Raw genomic sequence first — 22661 nt, 5'->3', positions numbered from 1 at the left:
TGTGCTCATTAGCCATTTTATGTCTACTCAGGAAAAAAATGTCTATTCAAGTCCTTTGCCCATTTTTGGATCAACTTGTTTTTGTTGTTGTTATTGTTGAGTCTTAAGAGATCTGTAAATATTCTGGTTATTAATTTCTTATTGAAAATGTGATTTGTAAATATTTTCTCCCATTTGTGAGTTGACTTTTTACTCTATTGATAGTGTCTTTTGATGCACAAAATTTTAAAATTTTCATGAAGTCTAGTTTGCCTATTTTTGTTGTTATCACCTGTGCCTTTGGTATCATATCCAAGAGATCACCAAATCCAATGTTGTGAAGATTTTGCACTATGTTTTCTTCTATGAGTTTTATAGTTTTAGAACTTGCATTTAGGTCTTTAATCCATTTTGACTTAATTTTTGGATATGGTGTTAGATAAAGGTCCAACTTCATTCTTTTGCATATAGATATCCAGTTTTCCTAGCATTTGTTGGAAGACTGCACTTTCTCCCATTCAATGGTAGTGGGAGAAAGGACTAGCACAAACCCTTGTTGTAAATCATTTGACCATATATTCAAGGTTTTATTTCTAGTTCTGTTCTATTCTGTTTGTCTGTACATCTGTCTTTATGCCAGTAGCACACTGTTTTGATTATTAAAACTTTCTAGTAAGTTTTTAAATCTGGAAGAAGTAGGAATCTTTCAGATATGTTCTTCTTTTTTCAAGATTGTTTTGGCTATTTGGGGTTTCTTGAGATTTCATCTACATTTCAGGATGGGTTTTTCTATTTTTGCAAAATATATCACTGGGATTTTGATAGGGATTGCATTGAGCTTGTAGATCACTTTAGGTAGTATTGCCTTAACAGTATTAAGTCTTCCAATTCATGAAGATGAAATACCTTTTCATTTATGTCTTTCTTAGTTTCTTTCAGCATTGTTTTATAGTTTTTATTATACAAGTCCTCCATGGTGAATTTAATTCCTAAGTAGTTTATTCTTTTTTTTTTTTTTTTTTTTTTTTTTTTTGAGACGGAGTCTTGCTCTGTTGCCCAGGCTGGAGTGCAGTGGCACGATCTCAGCTCACTGCAAGCTCTGTCTCCAGGGTTCATGCCATTCTCCTGCCTCAGCCTTCCGAGTAGCTGGAACTACAGGCACCTGCCACCATGCCCAGCTAATTTTTTGTACTTTTAGTAGAGATGGGGTTTTGCTGTGTTAGCCAGGATGGTCTTGATCTCCTGACCTCGTGATCTGCCCATCTCAGCCTCCCAAAGTGCTAGGATTACAGGTGTAAGCCACTGTGCCCGGCCCAGTAGTTTATTCTTTTTAATGTTATTGTATGTGAAATTTTTAGATTGTTCATTGTTAGTGTATAGAAATGCAACTGATTTTTTTGTGTTAACTTTGTACCTTGCTACTTTATGGAATTTATTTATTAGTTCCAGCAGTCTTTTGTGGGAGTTTTAGGATTTTCTACATATAGGATCATATCACCTGTGAACAAAGATAATTGTACTTCTTCCTTTATAACTTGGATTTCTTTTATTTTTTTCTTGCCTAATTACTTTGGCTAGAATTTCCGGTATGTTGGATAAAAGTAGCAAAAGCAGGCATCCTTACCTTGTTTCTGATTTTAGATGAAAAGCTTTCAGTCATCCACCATGGAGTATGATGTTCACTGTAGCATTTTCATATACAGCTTTTATTATATTGAGGTATGTTGAATATTTTTATCATGAAGGGGTTTAGAATTTTGTCAAATGCTTTTTTTTTTTTACATCACTTGAGATGATCATGTGACTTTTTTCACTTCATTCTGTTAGTATAGTGTATTACAGTGATCCATTGTTATATGTTGAACCATTCCAAGAATAAATCACACTAAGTCATTGTGTATAATTCTCTTAATACTCTGCTGAATTTGGTTTGCTAGTATTTTGTCAATTATTTTCCCATTAACTTTTCTAAGGGATATTGGTCTGTGGTTTTATTTTCTTGTAGTGTCTTTGGTTTTGGTATCAAGGTAATGCTGGCCTCATAGAATGAATCAATAAGTGTTTTCTACTTTTTAATTGTGTGGGAGAGTTTTTGTTTTGTTTTGTTTTGTTTTGTTTGTTTGAAAGACAGGATCTCCCTATGTTGCCCAGGCTGGAGTGCAGTGACTATTCACAGGCTTGATTGTAGTGTGTGCACTGTACCCTTGGACTCCTGGCCTCAAGCAATTCTCCTGCCTCAACTCTCTGAGTAGCTGGGACTATAGTTGCACATCACCATGCCCAGCTCAATTTTTTGAAAAGTTTGAGAAACACTGGTGTTAGTTCTTCTTTAAATGTTTGGTAGCATTCACCAGTGAAGCCATCAGGACCAAGGCTTTTCTTTGTCAGAGTTTTGATTATTGATTAATATTTTTACTACTTACAGGTCTGTTCAGATTTTCTATTTTTTTGTGTGATTTTGTCTTGGTTGATTTTGTGTTTCTAGAAATATGTTCATTTTATCTAGGTTATACAATTTGTTGGTGTACAATTGGTCATTGTACTCTTATAATCCTTTTTATTTCTGTAGAGTCAGTAGTAATGTTCGCAGTTTCATTTCTTATTGTAATAATTTGAGTATTCTCTTTTCTTAGTCCATCTAGCTCAAGGTTTTTTAATTTTGTTGATCTTTTTGAAAAGCCAAATTTTGGTTTCAGTTATTATCTCTATTGTTTTCCTATTCTCTAATTTCATTTATCTCTGCTCTACTTTTTATTATTTATTTTCTTTCTTCTGGTAGCTTGCAGCCTAGTTTGCCCACTTTTCCTGTTCCTGAAGTTGCAAAGTTAGCTGTTGATTTGAAACCTTTCTTGTTTTTTAATCTAAGCCTCTGTAGCTATAAATTTTCCACTTAACATCACTCTCACTGAGTCCCGTAAGTTTTGATATGTCATGGTTTTGTCATTTGTCTCTAAGTATTTCTAATTTCTCTTATAATTTCTTCTTTAATCCATTGGCTGTTTAAGACTGTGTTGTTTAGTTTCCATAAATTTGTGAATTTTCCAGTTTTCCTTCTGTTACTGATTTCTACCTCTACCTCTGTGGTCAGAGAAGCTACTTTGCATCATCTCTATTTTAAAAAAATCTATTCAAACTTAATTTGTGACCTAATATATGATCTATCTGGAAAATGTCCCATGTGCATTTACGTAGAATGTGTATGCCGTAGTTCTTGGGTAAAGTGTTTAGTATATTGTTAGATCTAGTTGCTTTATCATGTAAATCCTTTGTTTCCTTATTTCCTGTCTAGTGGTTCTATCCATCATTAAGAATAGGGTATTGAAGTCCACTGTTATTCTAGAATTGTCTATATCTCCCTTCATTTTTTGTCAGTTTTTGCTTCATACGTTTTCAAGTCTGTTATAGGTACATAAATATTTATAGCTGTTATATCTTCTTGCTGTATTGAAACTTTTATTAATATATAATGACTTTTTGTCTCCCATAACCTTTTTTATTTAAAGTCTATTTTGTGTGGTATAAGTATAGTCACCTTGCTCTCTTTTGGTTACTATTTGCATGGAGTATCTTTTTCCATCCTTTAATTTTTAATATATTTATGTCTTTAGATCTAAAATGAATCTCTTACAGATCACGTGTAGTTTTTATATTTTTAATTTATTCTGCCAACCTGTCTTTTGATTAGAGAATTTAATACATTTACATTTAAAGTAATTACTGATGAGATATTTCTCTCATTTTTCTATTTGTTTTCTACATGTCTTATAGCTTTTATGCCTCTCATTTTCTGTATTACTGTCTTCTTTTGGGTTTAGTTGGGGGTGTGTGTGTGTGTGTGTGTGTGTAGTGAAATGTTTATATTTCTTTCTCATTTTCTCTTCTGTTTTGTGTATACTCCGTAGCTATTTTCTTTGTGGTTCCCATGGAGATTATATTTAACAACCTAAAATTATAACACTCTAGTTTAAATTAGTACCAATTTAACTTCAATAACATACAAATTTTGTATTAATTTACAGCTCTATCCTCGCACCTTTCGGTTGATGACATCACAATGTTACATCTGTGTACAGTGCATACACAAACCCTGAAATCAGCAATTCTTTTAAATGCACTGATTTATTAAATTATGTAGAAAACAAAATGTGGAGTTGCAATCCAAAGTTACAATAATACTGATTTTTAAACAGTGACTTTTCAAATGTATGAGTTTCTTAAATCATACAGAAAACAAAAAGTGGAGTTAAAAACTTTTGTTACAATAGTATTATCTTTATAATTGCCCATGTGTTTTTTTTTTAAAGATCTTTATTTCTTCACTCAGATTCTAGTTACTTCTTGTATCCTTTCATTTTACTCTGCAGGACTCCTGTGAACATTTCTTGAAGGTCAGGTCTCAGCTTTCATTTATGTGAGAGAGTCTGAATATCTCTCTCACTTTTGAAGGACAGTTTGCTGGATATGGGATTCTTGATTAATGGCGTTTTTCTTTTACCACACTGAATATGTCAGCCCATTGTGTGTGGTCCTTAAGTTTCTGATGAGAAATCTTCTAATAATTGTATAGAGGATCCCTTATATTTAATGAGTTACTACTCTCTTGCAGCTTTCAAAGTTCTCTCTTTGCCTTTGACTTTCAACAGTTTGATTATAATGTGTCGCTTCTTGGATGTTTATATTCATGTCTTTCATCAAATTTGGGAAATTTTCAGCCATTATTTGTTCAAATATTCTCTCTACCCCTTCCTCAATTTCTCTTATCTTTCTGAGACTCCTACCATGCATATCGGTTGGCTTGGTGGTGTCCTATAAGTTCCTATGGCTCTGTTAACTTCAAATTTTTTTTTCTTTCTATTTCACAGACTCAATTATTTTCATTTCCCTGTCTTCAAGTTTGCTGATTCTTTCTTCTACCTGCTCAAATCTGTCTTTGAATCCCTCTACTGAGTTTTTATTTTACTATTATACCTTCCAGCTCCATAATGTCCTTTTGGTTTCTTTTTTGGTTTGCTATTTCTTTATTGATGTTTCCATTTTGCTGATATATTTTTTCTTTATTTTCTCCACATTTATTTAGTTTTTTGAGAATCTATGGACAGTTGTTTTAAAGTCTTTCTATAGTAGATCTGCTATCAGGTCTTTTTCAAGGACAGTTGTCAATTTTTTTTTTTTTTTGGCCCTTTAAATGGGCCGTACGTTTCAAGTTCTTTGTATTATTTGTGATTTTGTTGTTGTTGTTAAAAATGGGACATATAAATCTAATAATGTGGAATATCTGGAAATCAGATTCTTTTTCTTCCCTGGGTTTTTGTTGTTGTTTTTATTGTTTTAGTTTTAGTTTTTTTGAATATTGTTTGTTTTCCTTCTGCCCAGGATCAGCCTGAGGTATAAATCTAACATCATCTTGGGTCTTTCCTTAGCCTTCACTTTTCCTTGAGCATATGTGGTCACTTTCTGATTTCCCCCATATACACAGTTGTTTTTGAATAACCTAGTCTTTAACATCTGGCTCCCAAAGGGAATAAAAGAGAAAATAAAGAGGAGGGAGAGCATTGTTCCTTTAAATCTTCTGAAAATTACTTCAACCAGAGGGGAAGGGGCTTGCAACAATCAAGGGAGGTTCAAAAACAGTGTTTCCTTCTTTTGGTCTTCACCCTCACTTCTTTGTTTACACCTCTCTGTTCAGAAGAAGCAGTCAGAGTACAGATACCAAATATTTGGAGGATGGCGTGCTTTTCTCCCTTTCTGGGTCCTTCAAGCTGCTTGTAAGCTGCTCCTGGGACTCATGCATTCCTGCCTGTCAAGGGGATTGGAGTGGGGGATGCATATATGTGGCTATGCTAGAAGCTGACATTGATCAAAATTAACTGCAATTTACCATCCAAGCTTTATCCTAAAAGTTGCAAGACTTCAGTAGACTCCAGAGTTCTAAAATAATTACATCAGACAGTTGCTGCCAGTGCAATTTTTGTCTAGGTGGGGAGACAGATTCTTGGTGCTTCCTACTGCACCATCTTCCCGGAATCCACTTTATAGATGATTCTTACAACAACCCTGGGAGGTAGTTTTATTCCCCTTTTACAGATGAAGAAGCAGAGGCTTAGATCCCAAGCCCATCCAGCTATCAGGACTCCAAGCCAGGGGTGTCCATTTTCAAAGCTAGTAAGCCACATTGCCCTTTATTTTTTGAAAATTTGTATCAGGGCAGTGTTTTAAAAAGTGATTCTTGAAAATCTATCATTTGAAAATTTCTAAATTTGATTGGATAAAAATGTAAGAGCATCACAAATGAAAAAGTTGTATAATAGTTTTACATTAAAGTGATTGTCCAATTCATATGTCATTTCTTATGTGCTTTTTATTATAAAAATAATTTATTTCTCAGAAACATTTACCATAAATACATTTTCCAGAAATAAAACAAAGCTTTAGGACAAAGTAAATCTTTTGTGGCTATCTGTAGACATTTTAGGTATAACTTTGCCATATTAGCATAGTTCAGACTTACACATTCAGTTTCTTATAACTCTTCTAAATGAAGTAAATTACTATCATGTAGCTTCATCCTCGTAAAGTTTTAATTTTTACTTAATTAGTAATTAATCCAGGTTAGATTTTGTAGTTAATTTGATTGAAATTGTCATCTTCATATAATCATACCATTTTCTAGCAGATTTATAACTGAACGGTCATTTCCATACAGATACAAAAATTAGAATCTCAGAAGTTAAAGCAACTCAGATTAGAATAAGAGTTGACAGCTCTTTGCTTGTATCCCAGGGTTGCACACCAGTACGTACTGTCTAACATACCACTTCTGGCATTATCACCTTACAGTTGCCAATATTTTCTTTAGAACAGTCTCAGATATCTTGTCTTCTCTAGGGCAGCAGGGACTCTAGGGAGATATATTTAATCATAGAGCTTCTTCTAAAATTACTGTGCTTCTACGAGTCTGCTAAACTAAGGGAAAGTTAATACAAATGTTTCCTTAGGAATTGTTTTTCCTCTAGGCAATAGTAGAAAGTTGTTTGTAAGTATATTTTCTTGTTGTATTATTTTACCCTAATTATATATGTTTATTGTAGTATTTGTTGATTGGTTCTATTAGTTTATTATTGCTGCCATAAATTTAGTTGAATTAGAAATGGGTTTCACTGGGCTTGAATCAAGGCATTGGCAGGGCTCTGTTGCTTGTGGATGCTCCAGAGGAGAATCTGGGTTTTTCGTGCCCTTTCTAGAACCTAGAGTGCACCTGTATTCCTTGACTTGTGGCCCCTTCCTCTGTCTTCAAGGCCAGCAGAGAGCATCATCACATCTCTTTCTGACTTTGACCTTGCTGCTTCTCTCTTTCATGTATGAGAATCCTTGGTTACATTGGGCCCAACCAGACAATCCTAAATAATCTCCCCATTTAAAGATCTTCTATTTAATCACATCTGCATAATCCCATTTGTCACATAAGTCACATTTTGTGTGACTGTACCAGAATACCTGAGACTAGGTAATTTACAAAGAAAAGAGGCTTATTTGGCTCATGATTCTGGTGGCTGGAAAGTCTAAGATTGGACAGCCTATCTAGTGAAAGTCTTATGCTGCTTGTACTCATGGCACAAAATGGAAGGGTAAGCAGGTATATACAAAGAGACCAAACATGAGAAGGAGCAACCTGCTTTCACGGCAACTAGTCCTGTCCCACAGAGATACTTGAAGCTATTCATAAAGGATCTGCCCACATGACCCAGACACCTCCCACTAGGCCCATCTCCCAGCACTACCACATTGGAAATCAAATTTTAACAGGAGTTTTCACAGGGACAAACCATATCCAAACTGGTAGCACACAAATTTCAGGGATTAGGATGCGTACATCTTTGGGGGCCATTATGCTACCTACCACAGTGGTATGTGAAAGTTTGGCAGGAGAAGAGATTAATATTTATAAATTTAGAATTTTTAGAGCCCAATGGTTTTTCTTAATTATTGGAAAATATTTATTATATTAATAGGTCAAAAAATAAAATTCATGTTTATCTTAATAGATGCCAAAAATTTATGTGACCGTATTTGATAATATCAATTAAAAAAAATTTAATTGTAGTAAAACAAATCACAACATAAAATTGATGACTTAACCATTTCTAAGGGTACAGTTTAGCACTATTTGTTCTGCAACTTAACATTCATTTTTATACTAACTTTTTATACACTAGAAATCAAGTATTAATATATTTTCTTGACATAATAGTGTTTATCTGAAACCAACATTGGTGATATTAATGTAAGTTAATGTTACTCATTAGTGAAATACTAGAGATGTTCCCACTAAAGGAAGGAAAGAACATATCGTTTTGGAATTTCTCAACAATAGAATAAGAAAAATAAAGTAATAAATAACAGAAAGAACACAACATTATTGTTAACTATAGATATTTAAAAATTCAAGGGATTGGACTGAAAGCCAGTAGAACTAATAAGATGATTCAGTTAACTGCCTCTTTACCAAATAAAATATTAAAATCCCTTACTCTTTTAAATATGAGTAATAATCATTTAGACTATGTAATAGAAAATAGAGTTAGGCAACATAAGGGATTGAACTTACACAGCCCCCTTTTAGACTGTAAACATATGGAAATGCTGGAAAAAGAAAACAAGGGATATAAATATACAGCCAAATAGCCATCACATTTTTCAATGCGTATACTCTGTGACTGGGCAATTCTATTCCTGTGTATTTGTTCTACAGAGACACTCATATGTGTAAAATGATGCAGTAAAAGGCTAATTGTTTTGGTATTGTCAGAAACAGCATAAAGTTGAAAATGAATGTTCATATATTGGGGAGTAACCCATTAAATAAATCATGGAATACATATTCAGTGAAACATGATACAGCCCTTTAAAAATGAATGCAGTGGGTCAAACTCAGTGGCTCACGCCTGTAATCCCAGCACTTTGGAAGACTGAGGCAGGAGGATTACTTGAGCCCAAGAGTTCAAGACCAGCCTGGGCAACATAAATAGACCCTGTCTCTACCAAAAAAACAAAAAAAGAAAAAAAATGAGGCAGCTCTGTATATACTGATACGAAAAGATCTCTTTAATGCATTAAGTTTGTTTTAAAAAGCAGGTACCAAACATTGTGTATGGTGCTCCTACCACTTGAGCTGAAACTACTCTTGTCAAGGTCATCAAGAACTAAATCCAATGACCAATTATCCACCCTCCTTTTAACTAATCTCTCAACAGCATATGATTCATTTGTGCTGTTTCTTCACTTGGGTTTCAAGACACCACATTCTTTTTAGTTTTCCTCTTATTTTTCTAGTCACCAGTGGCAAATTCAGCATTTTGCAGACCTAAAGCTTATACAATTTGGAGGGCCTTCTTTAAGACAGAGAGTATCATATTATAAATACAAAACCAGATAAGAACATGTATTTTTGTTTTGAATGAGGAAAAATTTGTAACAAATTATTAGAACTATAGAGATTCAGGTCTTTTTCTTCTGAGATCTTATTAAGCAGTTTACTAGACACATACATAGAAATGCTTTCTGATTACACACTGACTTACTTTCCTTGCCTAGGACACTCTGTGTCTCCCAGCAACTTGCAGCACTCACAGAGCATCATGGTAAATCCACTTTTGATGGTTACTCACTACTCCGTTGTCTAGGCTGGTTCCTTCTCTTTTCTCCAATATCCTAGAATGCCTCAGGTCTCAGTTCTTGGTCTCCTTTTCTCTAGTTACACTCACTTACTTGATGATTTCACCAAGCTCACCTATTTTGTGGCTTTCAGTACCATCTATATGTTGATAACTCTCAAATTTGTATCTTCAGTTTAAACTTTTCTTCTATACTCCATACAAATATCTCCAGTTACCTCTTCAATTTTTCCATTTAGGTGTCTTGCAGACATCTCAAACTTAGCATGTTGAAAAATGAACCCATGATCTCGCTCCCCAAACTGTTCTGCCTGCCACTTTCCCTGTTAAAGGCATTCCACTTGCTGAGATCAAACATCCTTCTACTTTCAACTTCCACGTGTTACTCTCCTTGACTCCTGTCTTTCTGCAAAATATCATCTCAATCTATCAGTAACTCCTGTTAGCCCTGCCTTCACAATGTATTTAGAATCTGACCACTTTTTCCCACTTTCACTGTGTTGTAAGATGGGTTCCCAGGGAAGCCAATTTAGATGGAGACCAGCAGGCCAAAGGTTTATTAGGGAGTGCTCTTGGAATCAACACATGTAAAAGTCCAGTGAATGAAGCAAGATTGAGCATAAGGACAAGTCTAGCTGCAATACAGTTTAAATGAAACCCTCAGCCAATGCTGCAGAGAGTTCTAAAGATGGGATAAACTGTCAGACCCATCCTGAGCTGGGGACAAGAATTTCAGACTTTTTTACCTTGCATCCTCTTCATCAGATGTAGGCCATTTCAGGAAACGGGCGTGACCTTGATATTTGAGCAAAATAGCTCTCTTCAGCAGAGGTAGTCCATGAAAAGAGCTGGCTGCTGAGGGTTATTTGCTACAGCACTACCAGCTGCTATAAGTCAGTCCTTCATTCCTAGAGGAGGCTCTCTGGGTGGTGTGTCATACATCTGCCACACACCGCTGCCATCTTAGTGAAAGCTACTGTCAATAGTCTCCTAACAAGTCTCCTGGAATGCTCTTGCACATATATCCACATGCTAAGTTTCTCAACTCCTTTCAATATTTGATTAGGTATCACCTTCTCAAGGAAACCTCCCCTGAACAGCCTCTTTAAAGTGTCAGCCACTCTTTCTGTGTTCCCCTTTATCTTGTTTCCATAGCACTTGCTACCTAATATACTATATAATATAATTATCATATTTGCTATTTATCACACACATTTTGCTCCATCATAATTAAACTCCATAAAAGAGGTGTTTTGTTTGTTTCCTTTTATATATTCCAAACACAAGGAACAGTACCTGGTGCATAATAGGGGCAGAAGAAGAGAATTAGTGAACTGACTAAAAAATAATCTGAGGAAGTCATCCAGAATGGAACAGGGGGGATAAAAGTAAGTAAAAGTCATGGCAGGTTGCATATGTGTAGGTAAATCTTACAGCTCCCAGGAGTCAGGCAGAAGTAGATAAAGAAAATGTGGGAGAGGCATGGTTCAATTAAAAATGCCCAAAGCAATTGACCAGAAAGGTGGTCCAGTTTTTGGAATTAAAATAACTAAAGGTGTACATATTTAGCCATAAGTAAATTCACTCTAGTGTTGTTTGTCATTGGGGAAAAGTGGAAATAATTAAATGTTCAACAACAATACAGGTTAAATAAATTATTGTTCTTTCATACAGTGGAATATTCTACAACATAAAAATGTGTAGGAAATATTTATCTTCCAATAGTGAAAGGAAACTATGTATAATCCTGTTTGGTTTGAAAAAATTATATGTATGAGTATGTTAAAAAACAGTCTGAAAGGATATACCTCAAATTATTAAGACTGATGGGATTATGGCTGTTTCCCCCTTTGTTGATCATCTATATTTCTTTATTTTTAAAATTAATTTAATTTTTTTTTAAAATAGAGATGAGGTTTCACCATGTTGATCAGGCTGGTCTTGAATTCCTGGGCTCAAGTGATCCTCCTGCCTTGGCCTCCCGAAGTGCTGGGGTCATAGGCGTGAGCTACCGCGCCCAGCCAATACTCTATATTTCTAAATTTATCATTAATATGTATCACTTATGTAGTCATTTAAAATATAATGAAAACAATGCAGTGGCAGTGGTTGATACGCATTCCACCATTAAACCTGACTGATGCCCAATCTCCATTACCTATCCTTTTTTCCAAAGCTGTATCCCCTTTCTTGTGTCTTGGACACAAGGATTTTTCCTCTGCCTTCACTCTTGCTGCTAGTTCAGCCCTGACTCTGTGCCCCTGTTCTGCCTTTTCAGTCATCTTGAATTCTTATCTTGGTAATATTTTTAGAATCCCAGATATTCTAATACCAGGACTCAGATTTCCTGTCACTAATGGCCTTACTGGGTCTTGGACCCCTGCTCCCAAATTCCAGGCTGGTGTCCTCAATCTAGTACCTCCTAATGGACATCCTGGTTCCTGACTTTCTACTGTGCCTATTTTCATCTCCACGTAGGGTTGACATACTCTACCCTATTTAGCTTCTACCCTTTATTAGGCAACCACTTGTTCTACTGCTGCTGCTATCCTTCCTAAGTACCACGAGTTGCCTTCCCTCCCACCCTGACATGCCTAACTGCCTGATGCATCCCAGCAAGAGTCAAGTTCATTTCCTGCACTTCCCAAATTGCTCTATGTCACAATAGTTATTCAGGGTCTTCTCCATACATTTTTCATCTGTTAAATTTCTCCCAGGTGTTTCTCTTGTCCAGATAGAAAACACAAGAGAATAATCAACTGTTAGTTAGCAGTTTGCATTTTCTGTTCTTCAAAGTTGAGGTAGCAAATGGTGAGAACTCTTCGGAAGAACTTGGCATCCCACTGTAATGCTTACCAAAGGTATACCGATAAAGGGCATTCTTCCCACTGCAAGGCATGGTACTTGAACTTGAAGGATGCCTCCTGAATAGGAAATAATGAATTACCTAGTTTTATAATAGTGCTTAATTGCTTTTTTTTTTTCCAATGTTATATTCAGGTATTACTTTGTTTTTCCCGGGATACATCTGTGTTGAGTCACTTTGCATACAACAGTGCCTCGCCACCAAAATCATACATAAGAGGTAAATTTTTAATAATTTTAAGGAAGTATTGAGACTTACATAATCATGCCAAGAATATTTTTTTTTGGAGATAGTGGTGTTGCCAAATTATTTTACTGTAAGTTACTTAAGATTTCTCTCAGATGACCGTAATCATCCTTTCATACCTCAAATCAGTGCCCAAGTAATTTATCACAAATCATGGGAAAGTGGTTCCCAGAAGCAGCATTTCAACTTACTTTCTCTGTCTTCCCTGTGTACTCTACCATTTATTGTTGTTTTTATGTCTTATCTGTTGACTTTTCTTTTTCTTTCTATGAGTTTATAACACAGATTTGCTTTTTCTACTTTTTAAAAAATCTATATTTCTTCTCTCAAAATGCTCCACCACACTTAAAACTTTGATATAATTTATATGCTTTTAGCTCTCCAATTTCTAGTTTAGTTATTTTTCTCCTCTTTATCACCAGCTGCTTATAAAATATCAATATCCTGCCATCATCTGAAGATATAAATAACTTCAGCTGAATGCCCTTCCCAACTTTTCCTTTTTATTAAATAGTGAACACCTAACACTGAAAGCTCAGACTTCATTGTATATGGTCATTCTGCCACTTCCACGAAGAAAGAAACTGTTTCTCCTGTATCTCTTGTGTCTGAACTATCTGCCTGATTGTTCCACCTCCTACCCTAGGAGAGGCCACATAACCTTGTGCTGGATTTGGGCTACCCCTAACTTAAGGTTTTCTGAGGTCCATTGCTTCTAAATTCAATTTATGGAAACCTTTTATTTGTTTCTTTAAGTCATCTGCTGAAAAACCGATTGTAAACTTAATTATCTACTGAGCTCACCTCTAAACTCAGCCAGGATTTTAAGGCCTTTTACCACTTGATACTGTCTTAACCTAACTAACTTTGCTTCCCTGATTATTCCACAATACCCCATATTCATTCTAGCCTCCCTATAGTCCCTGCATATGGAAGGCTTCCCACTCTCCAATCTTAAAAATCATATTTCCTTGAAGAACTAGCCTGTACCTCACCATGTCCACCAACCCATCATCCATTTCTCTCTCCTTTGAACTTCTAAACACTTAAAGTCTATGCTAGAAAAGTTAGCAAATATACCCTAATGTTTCATGGTTTAGTCTGGACTACAAACCACATGGTTGAGGGTTTGCCTCTCAGCACCTAGTCCAGTAATCAGTTTTATCTACCTACCTACCTACCTACCTACCTACCTATTCATTATTCCATTCTCTTCTTGCTCACAAGATCAGTCCTTTTTGTCTCCACCCTAACCTGAACTGCTTACATTTCTTATTCTTCATTTCATCTCTGTCACCACCCCTAACAAAAATAAAAAGAACTTTTTTTTTCACTAAAAATATTACTCTTAGCCCAGTACAAAAATACAAGTAACTTTTCAATAAACTCAAAAGTGTTAGAAAAACTGTCAAGGTAAAAGCTATTTAAAGATATTCAGTGGAAGATGGAAAAAACTGAGAACTTTTCAGAGTTTTGAAGGAAAGATACTTTTTAAAACTCTGTTAAATATTTGATTATTGTGAATATACTTTACTTTTCTGGGACAATTCTGATTTCAAATATTCAGCCCCATTCTGAAATCATGTTAACTGTTCTGGTATTCAGAAAATATGACCACCATACAGCTGGTCATTTAATTTTTAACTTTCAGCACATTCCATAAAGATGTAAACACAGTATTGCAAAGCTTAAGACTTGCTTTAATGAATAGATTAGACTTATTTATAATTAGCAAAAAATTTTATGCATAATAAATAGATATTTCTCTTCTTAAGTGCCTAAGGAACTTGAAAGTGTTTGTTCTTTTGGTTGTTTTGTGTCGCTTCTGTTGCACTTAGGTTTGTATTACTTTAATTTATGAAAGAGTTTGCTAATACCAAAAGATTGGCTGGTAAATTTTTAACTAAATTCCATATCATGAAATGACATATCAGTTTATAGTAGTTTTTAAAATTCCATTGTTAGTACATTCACAAAATAAGTTGATTTTTAAAGATTTATTTACTTAATCATATTGAAATCCTCTATGGTTTTCTCTTATAGGAAAACTAGGCCTGGAAGAATATGCTGTCTTTTACCCACCAAATGGTAAGAGTAATGCTATTGCTTCCTCTAGTGGGAAGTGAAAAAATTACAACTTTTATAATCGAAATGTGACTTTCTTATTCTCTCTTTAATGGATAATCATTTATTATCTAAAATAAACCTTCCGTAGAATGTATAATTTAATGAAATCGTCCACATTTATGGTAGGTTTGTGCTAAATTATGCATACTCTCTCTGACTCTCCCTGGGACCAACAGTAAACCTGTGAGAGAGCTGAGGATGCTTAGATCTAAGTCCAAGGCACTTCGTTTTCCTGTGAAGAACACTAGCTAGTCCAATGAGGACCTTCCTTTTGGGTTTATTGGAGCTGGGCTTTACTCAATTGAGTGGATTGTCTTGTATTGCACCTTATTGTTCTCATAATTTGACCAGTGTAGTATTTATGAAATAAAAAGATTATTAAAAGGTATCACTGAAATCACCTATTTTGATGTTATAAAGTGATCAGATACATAATGACCTCATTAGACATTAAATGTTATTTTGAGATTACTAGACAGGTTTTAAGATATGCTTCTTGGAAAAGCAATATATAGCAGTCCTTATGATAATACTAAGTTGCATCTTCAAGAAGTTATTTTACTCCAGCAGAGTTAAGAACATGGGTTTTGTAATCCAGCAGACCTGGTTTCAGATCCCAGTTCTGCCAGTTTACCCTATGACCTCAGGTAAGTTACATGACTTCTCTGAACTTCAGGTTCATCATCTGTACCATGTGGATAATACATTAAATGAGATATGGTATATAAAACCACAAAGTGCCTGACATGTAGTGAGTGCTCAGAAAATGTAGCTGTTATGAGTGTGTTTAACTTTACTGACCACTATATCTAAAACTCATATGTGGCTTTAGCTTTCATGGCGCTGTTCTCTCCCTGTGTCTCTCAATATGGAGTCTCAGTTTCTTTCATGGGCCATCTACCTCTGTCCCTCTTTTGATATCTCACTGTTGTTCTGCTGCTCTTCTCTTTTCTTACTTTTATCTAGGGGCTGCCATTTGCTTTCATGATTCTATCTATTGTTAATTACTCTAAAATATCTCCAGTTCGTACTTCTCCCATAATTACCTCAGGCTTAATATGTCCCAGTCTGAACTCACTATTTTATCCTCCTATGCCCACCCCCCAAAAGAAAAAAAAGAAACTAAATTAAAAAACAAAAAACAAAAACCCACCTATTTCTCCCTCAGTTAAATTATCATCTTCCTAGTAACTCGAGGCCATCCTAGATTTCTCTCCGCCTTGTCCCCAACTCATCTAATAAGTCGCCAGGACCTTCCAATTTTATCTTCCAAATACATCTGGGACCCTCTCTTCCACAGCATCCTTGCTGCCTTGTCTCCTTTCAGTTCTTACTATCTCTAGCTTGTTAATTGCAACAACCACGTAACTGGTCCCTCTTCCCACAGTCTTTTCTAGTTTTGCTGTCTTTTACACTGCTCACTGAGTTATACATCTAAAGTGAAAATCTGCAAACTGCCATTTTTTTCCAAGTGTTCTTAATGGCTTCTCATCTCTTAACAAGTAATATTCAAGCTTCTCAGCATGACATATGAGGACCTCTTGAATCTGTTCCCTATAATCTACCTCCTAGCTTCATTTCCCACCATTTCCCATCTCATTTTTTAATCACAGCAATATCAAACTCTATTATTTATACCCACAGCTACATACTCTCACGAAAGCACTATGCTGCTTCCTGTCTCATCACTTCTCATGTTTCCATGCTTAGAATAGCCCATCTAACCTTTCTTCACCTGGCTGTCATCAAGCTCAGTTTAGGCATGATCCTCTTTCAGGAAGCTTTCCCTAAAATCCCCAGGTTAGGCTAAGGGCCCTTCCTCTAGACTCCTGTAATACCTAGTCTAAAATCTTTAGTATCTCTAGCTATGTTATCTTGATATTGTTTGTTTATACTTTATCTCCTCTTCTTAATTGCAAGCTTCTTATAGTTCAGAACCATATCATTCATTTTTGTTGTATCTAGCATGTAATAGGACTGTAATGAGTATTTATTTGAACTCAATTAGAGGTTTGTTAATTTAACTTTATGTATTACCATTGTTACATCTATTATCCCAGAAACTTACTTTTATAGTAACTTTTTATATTTATCTAAGAAGCAAGAAACAATAACAAATAAAATACCTCTGAATAGTCAAAAGAGTTGTCCATGGACTCAAGTTCTTCTCTCCATCCATAGAAGAATTTTTTCAACTTAGTTTAGAATATATTAGCTTTTACTTAACACACATGTCTAACAAATTGGTTAACTCTTTTTTATGCCTCCTGCAAAAATGGAAGCATGGAAAAGGCTGATATAGATATGAAAAATTAGCAACAACAGTGAGAAGTGAAAAGGGGACTTCACAAAGGAAAATACAAGAGCTGTAAAACAGCGTATTAGACCACTCCAGCAAATCAGTCTGGGGCCATTTTATGTAAAAGCCAATAATGCTGTGCCCTTTAAGAAGTTATCACTAGGTTGCAGCATATTATAATTTATCATCTTTATAACGAGCTCAAGACACCAAAAGAAAACTTGCTGTAGTAATAATTGTAACAGTATAGTTATAGCAGCAGCAGCAGCAAACATTTTCCAAGCAGTACTATATCCCAGGCAATGTGTTAAGTATATGACATGTATTAATTCATTTAGTCCTTACAAGAACCTATGAGGAAGGTACTAATATTATCCCTATTTACAGATAAAGAAACTGAGGCATAGAGTGTTAACCTGCCCAACAGGTGAGTGACAAAGCCAAGCTTTGAATCCAAGCTGTCTGGCTTCAGAAGCAACATGCTTATCAGGATGCCCTACTGCCTGGGAAGATGTTGCTGAGCTCATTATAGTGAATTTGGGAAGAAAGGAAAGTAGTTAATGTAATGAAAAGGTAGAGGATGTATATAATAGGTTCTAGAAAGATTTTCATCCAAAATGAAAACTGTTTAATCCTTAATGAGATAAGCCCACAGCTGTTCATAAATTTAGTTCTACAGAATAATTTCTCCTCTCAGGTTGTTTTAGAACTTGCCAGAATCAAGAAGAACTCTTTTCTCTGGGCAATGATTCTGAAGTTTCAGAACAAGAAGAGACAAAGACCAGTCAATCTACTGTCCCCGCTTTTATTTTAAGCTCAAGGCAATATGTAGCAGCATTTTTATATTACCCACCCTGTTTTGAACCTCTGCCAAAGATAGTACTACTTCAAAATCTTGACACCTCTGTCACTGCTACCACCAAAACTGTTCTGGCTTTCTTGGTCTCAGGGGACCACACCTAGAGGTTAGCCTGCAGCTAACTGACACACACTCATTCCCTGACCAAGCCAGTGCTTACAGGGAGGCAGAGGTTTTCTCACCACTACCCCCAACATGCCTATGATTACCTTCCCTGGGAAAGAAATGACAGGCCATGGTGGCATCAGACATTTTGTTCTCTCACTTCATTTGAAGCATCACCAATGGACAGATTTCCTCTAGTAGATTCACCGAACAGCTAGTGAGCAAAATTTCTGAACTGAGGGAGACTTCTCAGAAGAATTTTATAAGCTTTTTATATTTTTTATTATTATTCAACACATATAAATCATCTTTGTTCATTTGATAAGCATTTATTTAGCCTAGCTCACTGTTATAGGAGGGTGATCCACAGTAAATGATACAAATAAAGCACCTGCTGCCAAGGAGCTTACCTTCTAGTAAGGGGAAAATAAAATCAATCAATCATAAATCAGTCAACAAAGGATGAATGAATGAAAGTAATTTCAAAGAGTGATGAACTTAACAATGAAAGGGAGCAAAAATTGTAGGAAGTTGGGATGAGCATAGCCATTTTAGATTAAGTAGTCAGGAAAGGTGCCTCTGAGGAGGTGGAATATGAACAGAGACAGACTGTATGGAGTGAACTATGCAACAAAATGGGAGAATGTTCCAGAAGAGAGTACACAGCATATCTGAAGGCAGGAATAAGCTTGATGGTCTGAAGCTCACCAAGATGGCCAGTGTGACTGGCAATAGTGAGCAAAGCATTGACTGATACAAGGTGAGGTAGAAGAGGTAGATGGAGCTAGGTCAGTTAGCAATATAGTTGATTTGAAGTCTTGTCTGGTAAGTCCAATGTCTGGGCTTCCTCAGGGAGTTTTTAATTAATTTTTTCCTATGAATGGGTTATACTTTTTTATTTTTCACATGCCTAGTAATTTTTTTTATTGTTGAAAATGGAATATTTTGAATATAATGCTGTGGTATCACTAGAAATGGGAGTCTCTCTGTCCCCCTCCCCAAGAATTCATTGTTGTTGCTTGTTGTGGGTTCTAGGTGTTTGTTTAGTGACTTTTCTAAATTATTTTTATAAAGATTTTTATAAAGATATTTTATACAGATATTTTTATAAAGATATTTTTCATCTTGTATGCTCACTGAAGTCTTTATTTTACTAGAGTAACAGTCAGCTAGTGATTTCACAGATATTTTCTTAAATATCTAGAACCAAAAATAAAAAACACTCTCTCAGTCTTTGCAGATTGGCTGGGTATTGGGGCTCTCCTTCAAGGCTTAGCCAGGCCATTTACAACTCTACCTTAGCCTTCACTTCCTGCTTGCACAGAGCCTAAAAGGTAGTCAGAGATGGAGCCTAAGATCTTCTCGGATATTTTTTAGATTCCCCTGTATACACAGATGCTTTTCAAAGCCTGCATGCCCCAAGTAGCTCCTTCCCCAGCCTCTTTCTTCCCAGGCTTTTCAATATGTATACCACCACTCCCATCTTTTATTCCTTCCCGTAGGTGGCTGCAGCTAGTATATATTTTCCTTTAAATGCTTTTGACAAATGCCTCTTGGCAGGCCATGTCAGTCCTGAAAAAGCTCAAGGATGAGGCAAATAAAATGAAGGCAATCTCCTGAGCCAGTCCCTCAGGTAGCTACTATATAGGTCAAAATACACAACCACAATTTTTTGTTACAGGATCCCCCTGGTACCAGCAAGCTGCATCAGGAATGTGAGCCATGGTCTTCATGGCTGCTACCAAGTTGGGGAGTAGGGTATGATAGGTGGGCAAATTAAAATGCCATATGCTCTCTTACTAAAATTCTTTCTTCACTAAACATTCCCCTGGTTGTTGTAAGTTTTTATTAAATTCCAGAGTTTGATTCTAACAGTTCCTGCCAGCTTAACCATTGCTTTAATGGAGGAATGGGGAGATTGGGAGTTCCCTACTCCACTCTTCTCAGTGACATCTCTCCTCCAATTCCTGATTAATGCTTTTTCTTTTTCTTTTTTTTTTTTTTTTCTCCCCCCAAGACAAAGTCTTGCTCTGTCGCCCAGGCTGGAATGCAGTGGCCCGATCATGAACTATTGCAGCCTCGACCTCCTGGGCTTAAGTGATCCTCCCACCGCAGCCTCCCAAGTAGCTGGAACTTCAGGCACACACTACCATGCTTGACTGATTTTTTTTGTATTTTTCGTATAGACAGGATTTTACCATGTTGCCGGGCTAGTCTTGAACACCTGGGCTCAAACAACCTGCCCACCTCAGCCTCCTAAATTTCTGGGATTATAAGTGCGAACCACCATGCCCAACCCTGATTAATACTTCTAAATGATCATCCTGTCTACTGTGTAGGCTAAAAGTGTCACTAGAATGTAAGCTCCAAGAGAAAAAGGACCTTAATAGTTTTGGTGACCAACATATCTAGCACCTAGAATCATGCATGGCATAAAGTCTGTGCTCAGGAAACACTATTGATTAAGTGAGGGAATGAATAAGAGAATGAACACAGAATACAGAGGAATAAGAATAGAAGCAAGGAAACCAGACTTGTAGGAAAAATACACATATATCTGACTGACTTAGTTACAAATGATAAACAACCATCATAAATTTGTTAATACCATTTGTTTCCCACATGACAGAAGAAAACAGTTGTCAGTGAATATTGGGTAGGGGAGTTTCAGGACTCTAGAGCAGTAATTCTCAACCAGGGGCAATTCTTCCAACACACACACACACACACACACACACACACACACACACCAGGAAACATTTGGCAATGTCTGAAGACATTTTTGGTTGTCAGCCAGGGGAGAGGGATGCTGATAAATATCCTATGGTACACTGGACAGCCCCTTACAACAAAGATTAGATAAGGCTCTTAGAAGAAAAATAATCAAAGTACATCATTTTAAATCTTCTTGCAAGTGTCAGATTAATAGTGTAGTTTGTCAACCATATTAATTAAATAAATTTAAAATATCTCATACTCTAAAATTCATTTGAGGTATAACTTTAGACTTCAATGAAAACCTCATTAAAATTTTAAAATAAGATTTTCAGATTGATATTTAAATACGGTTATGTTCTGATGTTTTGTGAAATTTTAACTACTGAAATAAAGTAACAAAACCATAATGTGACATTCTAATTCAGAAAGATAATGGAAATAACTAGAAAACAATTTAATTATTGTCCCAATCTCTATTCTTACTGACCTGTAGGCTACATGTGGAATGAGAATAAACAGAGGAAACGGTTACTTCAACAAATGAATTAAATAAACTGTACTAAGTAATAATATGCTTTCAACTGGGGTGAAGTTGAAGTGAATCAGATGGGCAAGTTATGATACAACAATAAATGCTAAGTATTAATAGAGACAATGAGGAAATGAAGAGAAAATATTTAATAAGTGCAAAGCATGTTAATATTTGGGGGGTATTTTCTGAGTCATATTTACTATTTATATCTCATCTAGTTCAAGATTTATTTTAGTTGACAATGTTTGCCATTCTGAACTTTGTCAAAGGCCCATAAATCATCACTTTATAAAGTTATTCACATTGAATGGAATAGGCAGTTAATATTTTAGACTTTCTTCAGATGCATAAGGAAAGGCTAGAATCTGAAAATAATTACTCATAGCAGACTTGTAGAACTCTGAGGCCAAATATGAGATGTGCCCCAAGCATCCTGACGCCTGTTGGAAACATGCTCTTGGGTGGTAGCCAGGTGAATGAAACTTGACCCTTGAAAGGCTGAAGTGATGAGAGGCAAAGGGAAGGATTTTGAAAAACTAGCCAAGAACATGACAACCCCTAAGATCAAAGAAATGTTCTAGGTGGTATGCACCCTACAGTGTTAATGGATTCTTCACTGCCTCTTATGCCTCCGGATTTTGTTTGTCAGAATCTGACTCGTCCTTCAACAAAGCAGACTGTGTAGCCTTTTTTTGGAGCCTTAAGCCCAGGCTAATCTTGGATTAGCTGAAGTGTACCTTTATCTGATACTGGCAAAAAAAGATTTTCTTAGGTTTAAGCTGATATGTAAATGTGGAACTTTCCCTTCTGGGAACATAAAATAGCTATGGGTTATTGAGCATCTGCTGTGGACTAAACACTGGCACACTTTAAATAAATTAACTCTATTGTGCTTTGTAGTGCAACCCAATGAAGTTGATCTTGTTTATCTCCATTTTCAGAAATGAAAATATGGTTTCAGCAAGGGTTTGTAACTTGCCCAGAGTCACACAGGATTCAAATTCATGTCTGTATAACTTCATTGGTCGTTTATTCTTTCAACATTGAGTTATCAAGAGCCCTCTATCCTATATCTTAATTACTTATTTATAAATTTTATATTTTAGTATTTTATTTGTAAAACTTGATTATATTTATAAATGCTCAAATTTCCATGATTAACAACATTTACTGAGCATCTCACCTGCGGAACACACTGTGCTGGATGCTGAAGATAATACACAATATGAAATATAGTTATTTCTTCAAATAGCTTGTAG

At 35.7% G+C, this 22661-nt stretch overlaps 1 protein-coding gene across 3 annotated transcripts in view; it reads left to right on the top strand.

Moving 5' to 3' along the window:
* The window catches only part of TBC1D19 (TBC1 domain family member 19), a 156856-nt gene that overhangs the window by 108462 nt on the left and 25733 nt on the right, over positions 1-22661 (top strand). For all 3 annotated transcript variants that reach the window (XR_007725721.1, XM_050790699.1, XM_050790700.1), the window contains 2 exons: positions 12651-12735; positions 14806-14850. Coding sequence is in view for 2 of the 3 variants with exons in the window: in XM_050790699.1 (XP_050646656.1) it covers positions 12651-12735; positions 14806-14850 (130 nt within the window). In the remaining variant the exon portion in view is untranslated. The remainder of the gene's footprint in view (positions 1-12650; positions 12736-14805; positions 14851-22661) is intronic.

The sequence above is a fragment of the Macaca thibetana genome, chromosome 5 (genome assembly GCF_024542745.1).
Source record: "Macaca thibetana thibetana isolate TM-01 chromosome 5, ASM2454274v1, whole genome shotgun sequence".
Lineage (NCBI taxonomy): Eukaryota > Metazoa > Chordata > Mammalia > Primates > Cercopithecidae > Macaca > Macaca thibetana.
This window is presented reverse-complemented; position numbering and strand designations above follow the sequence as displayed.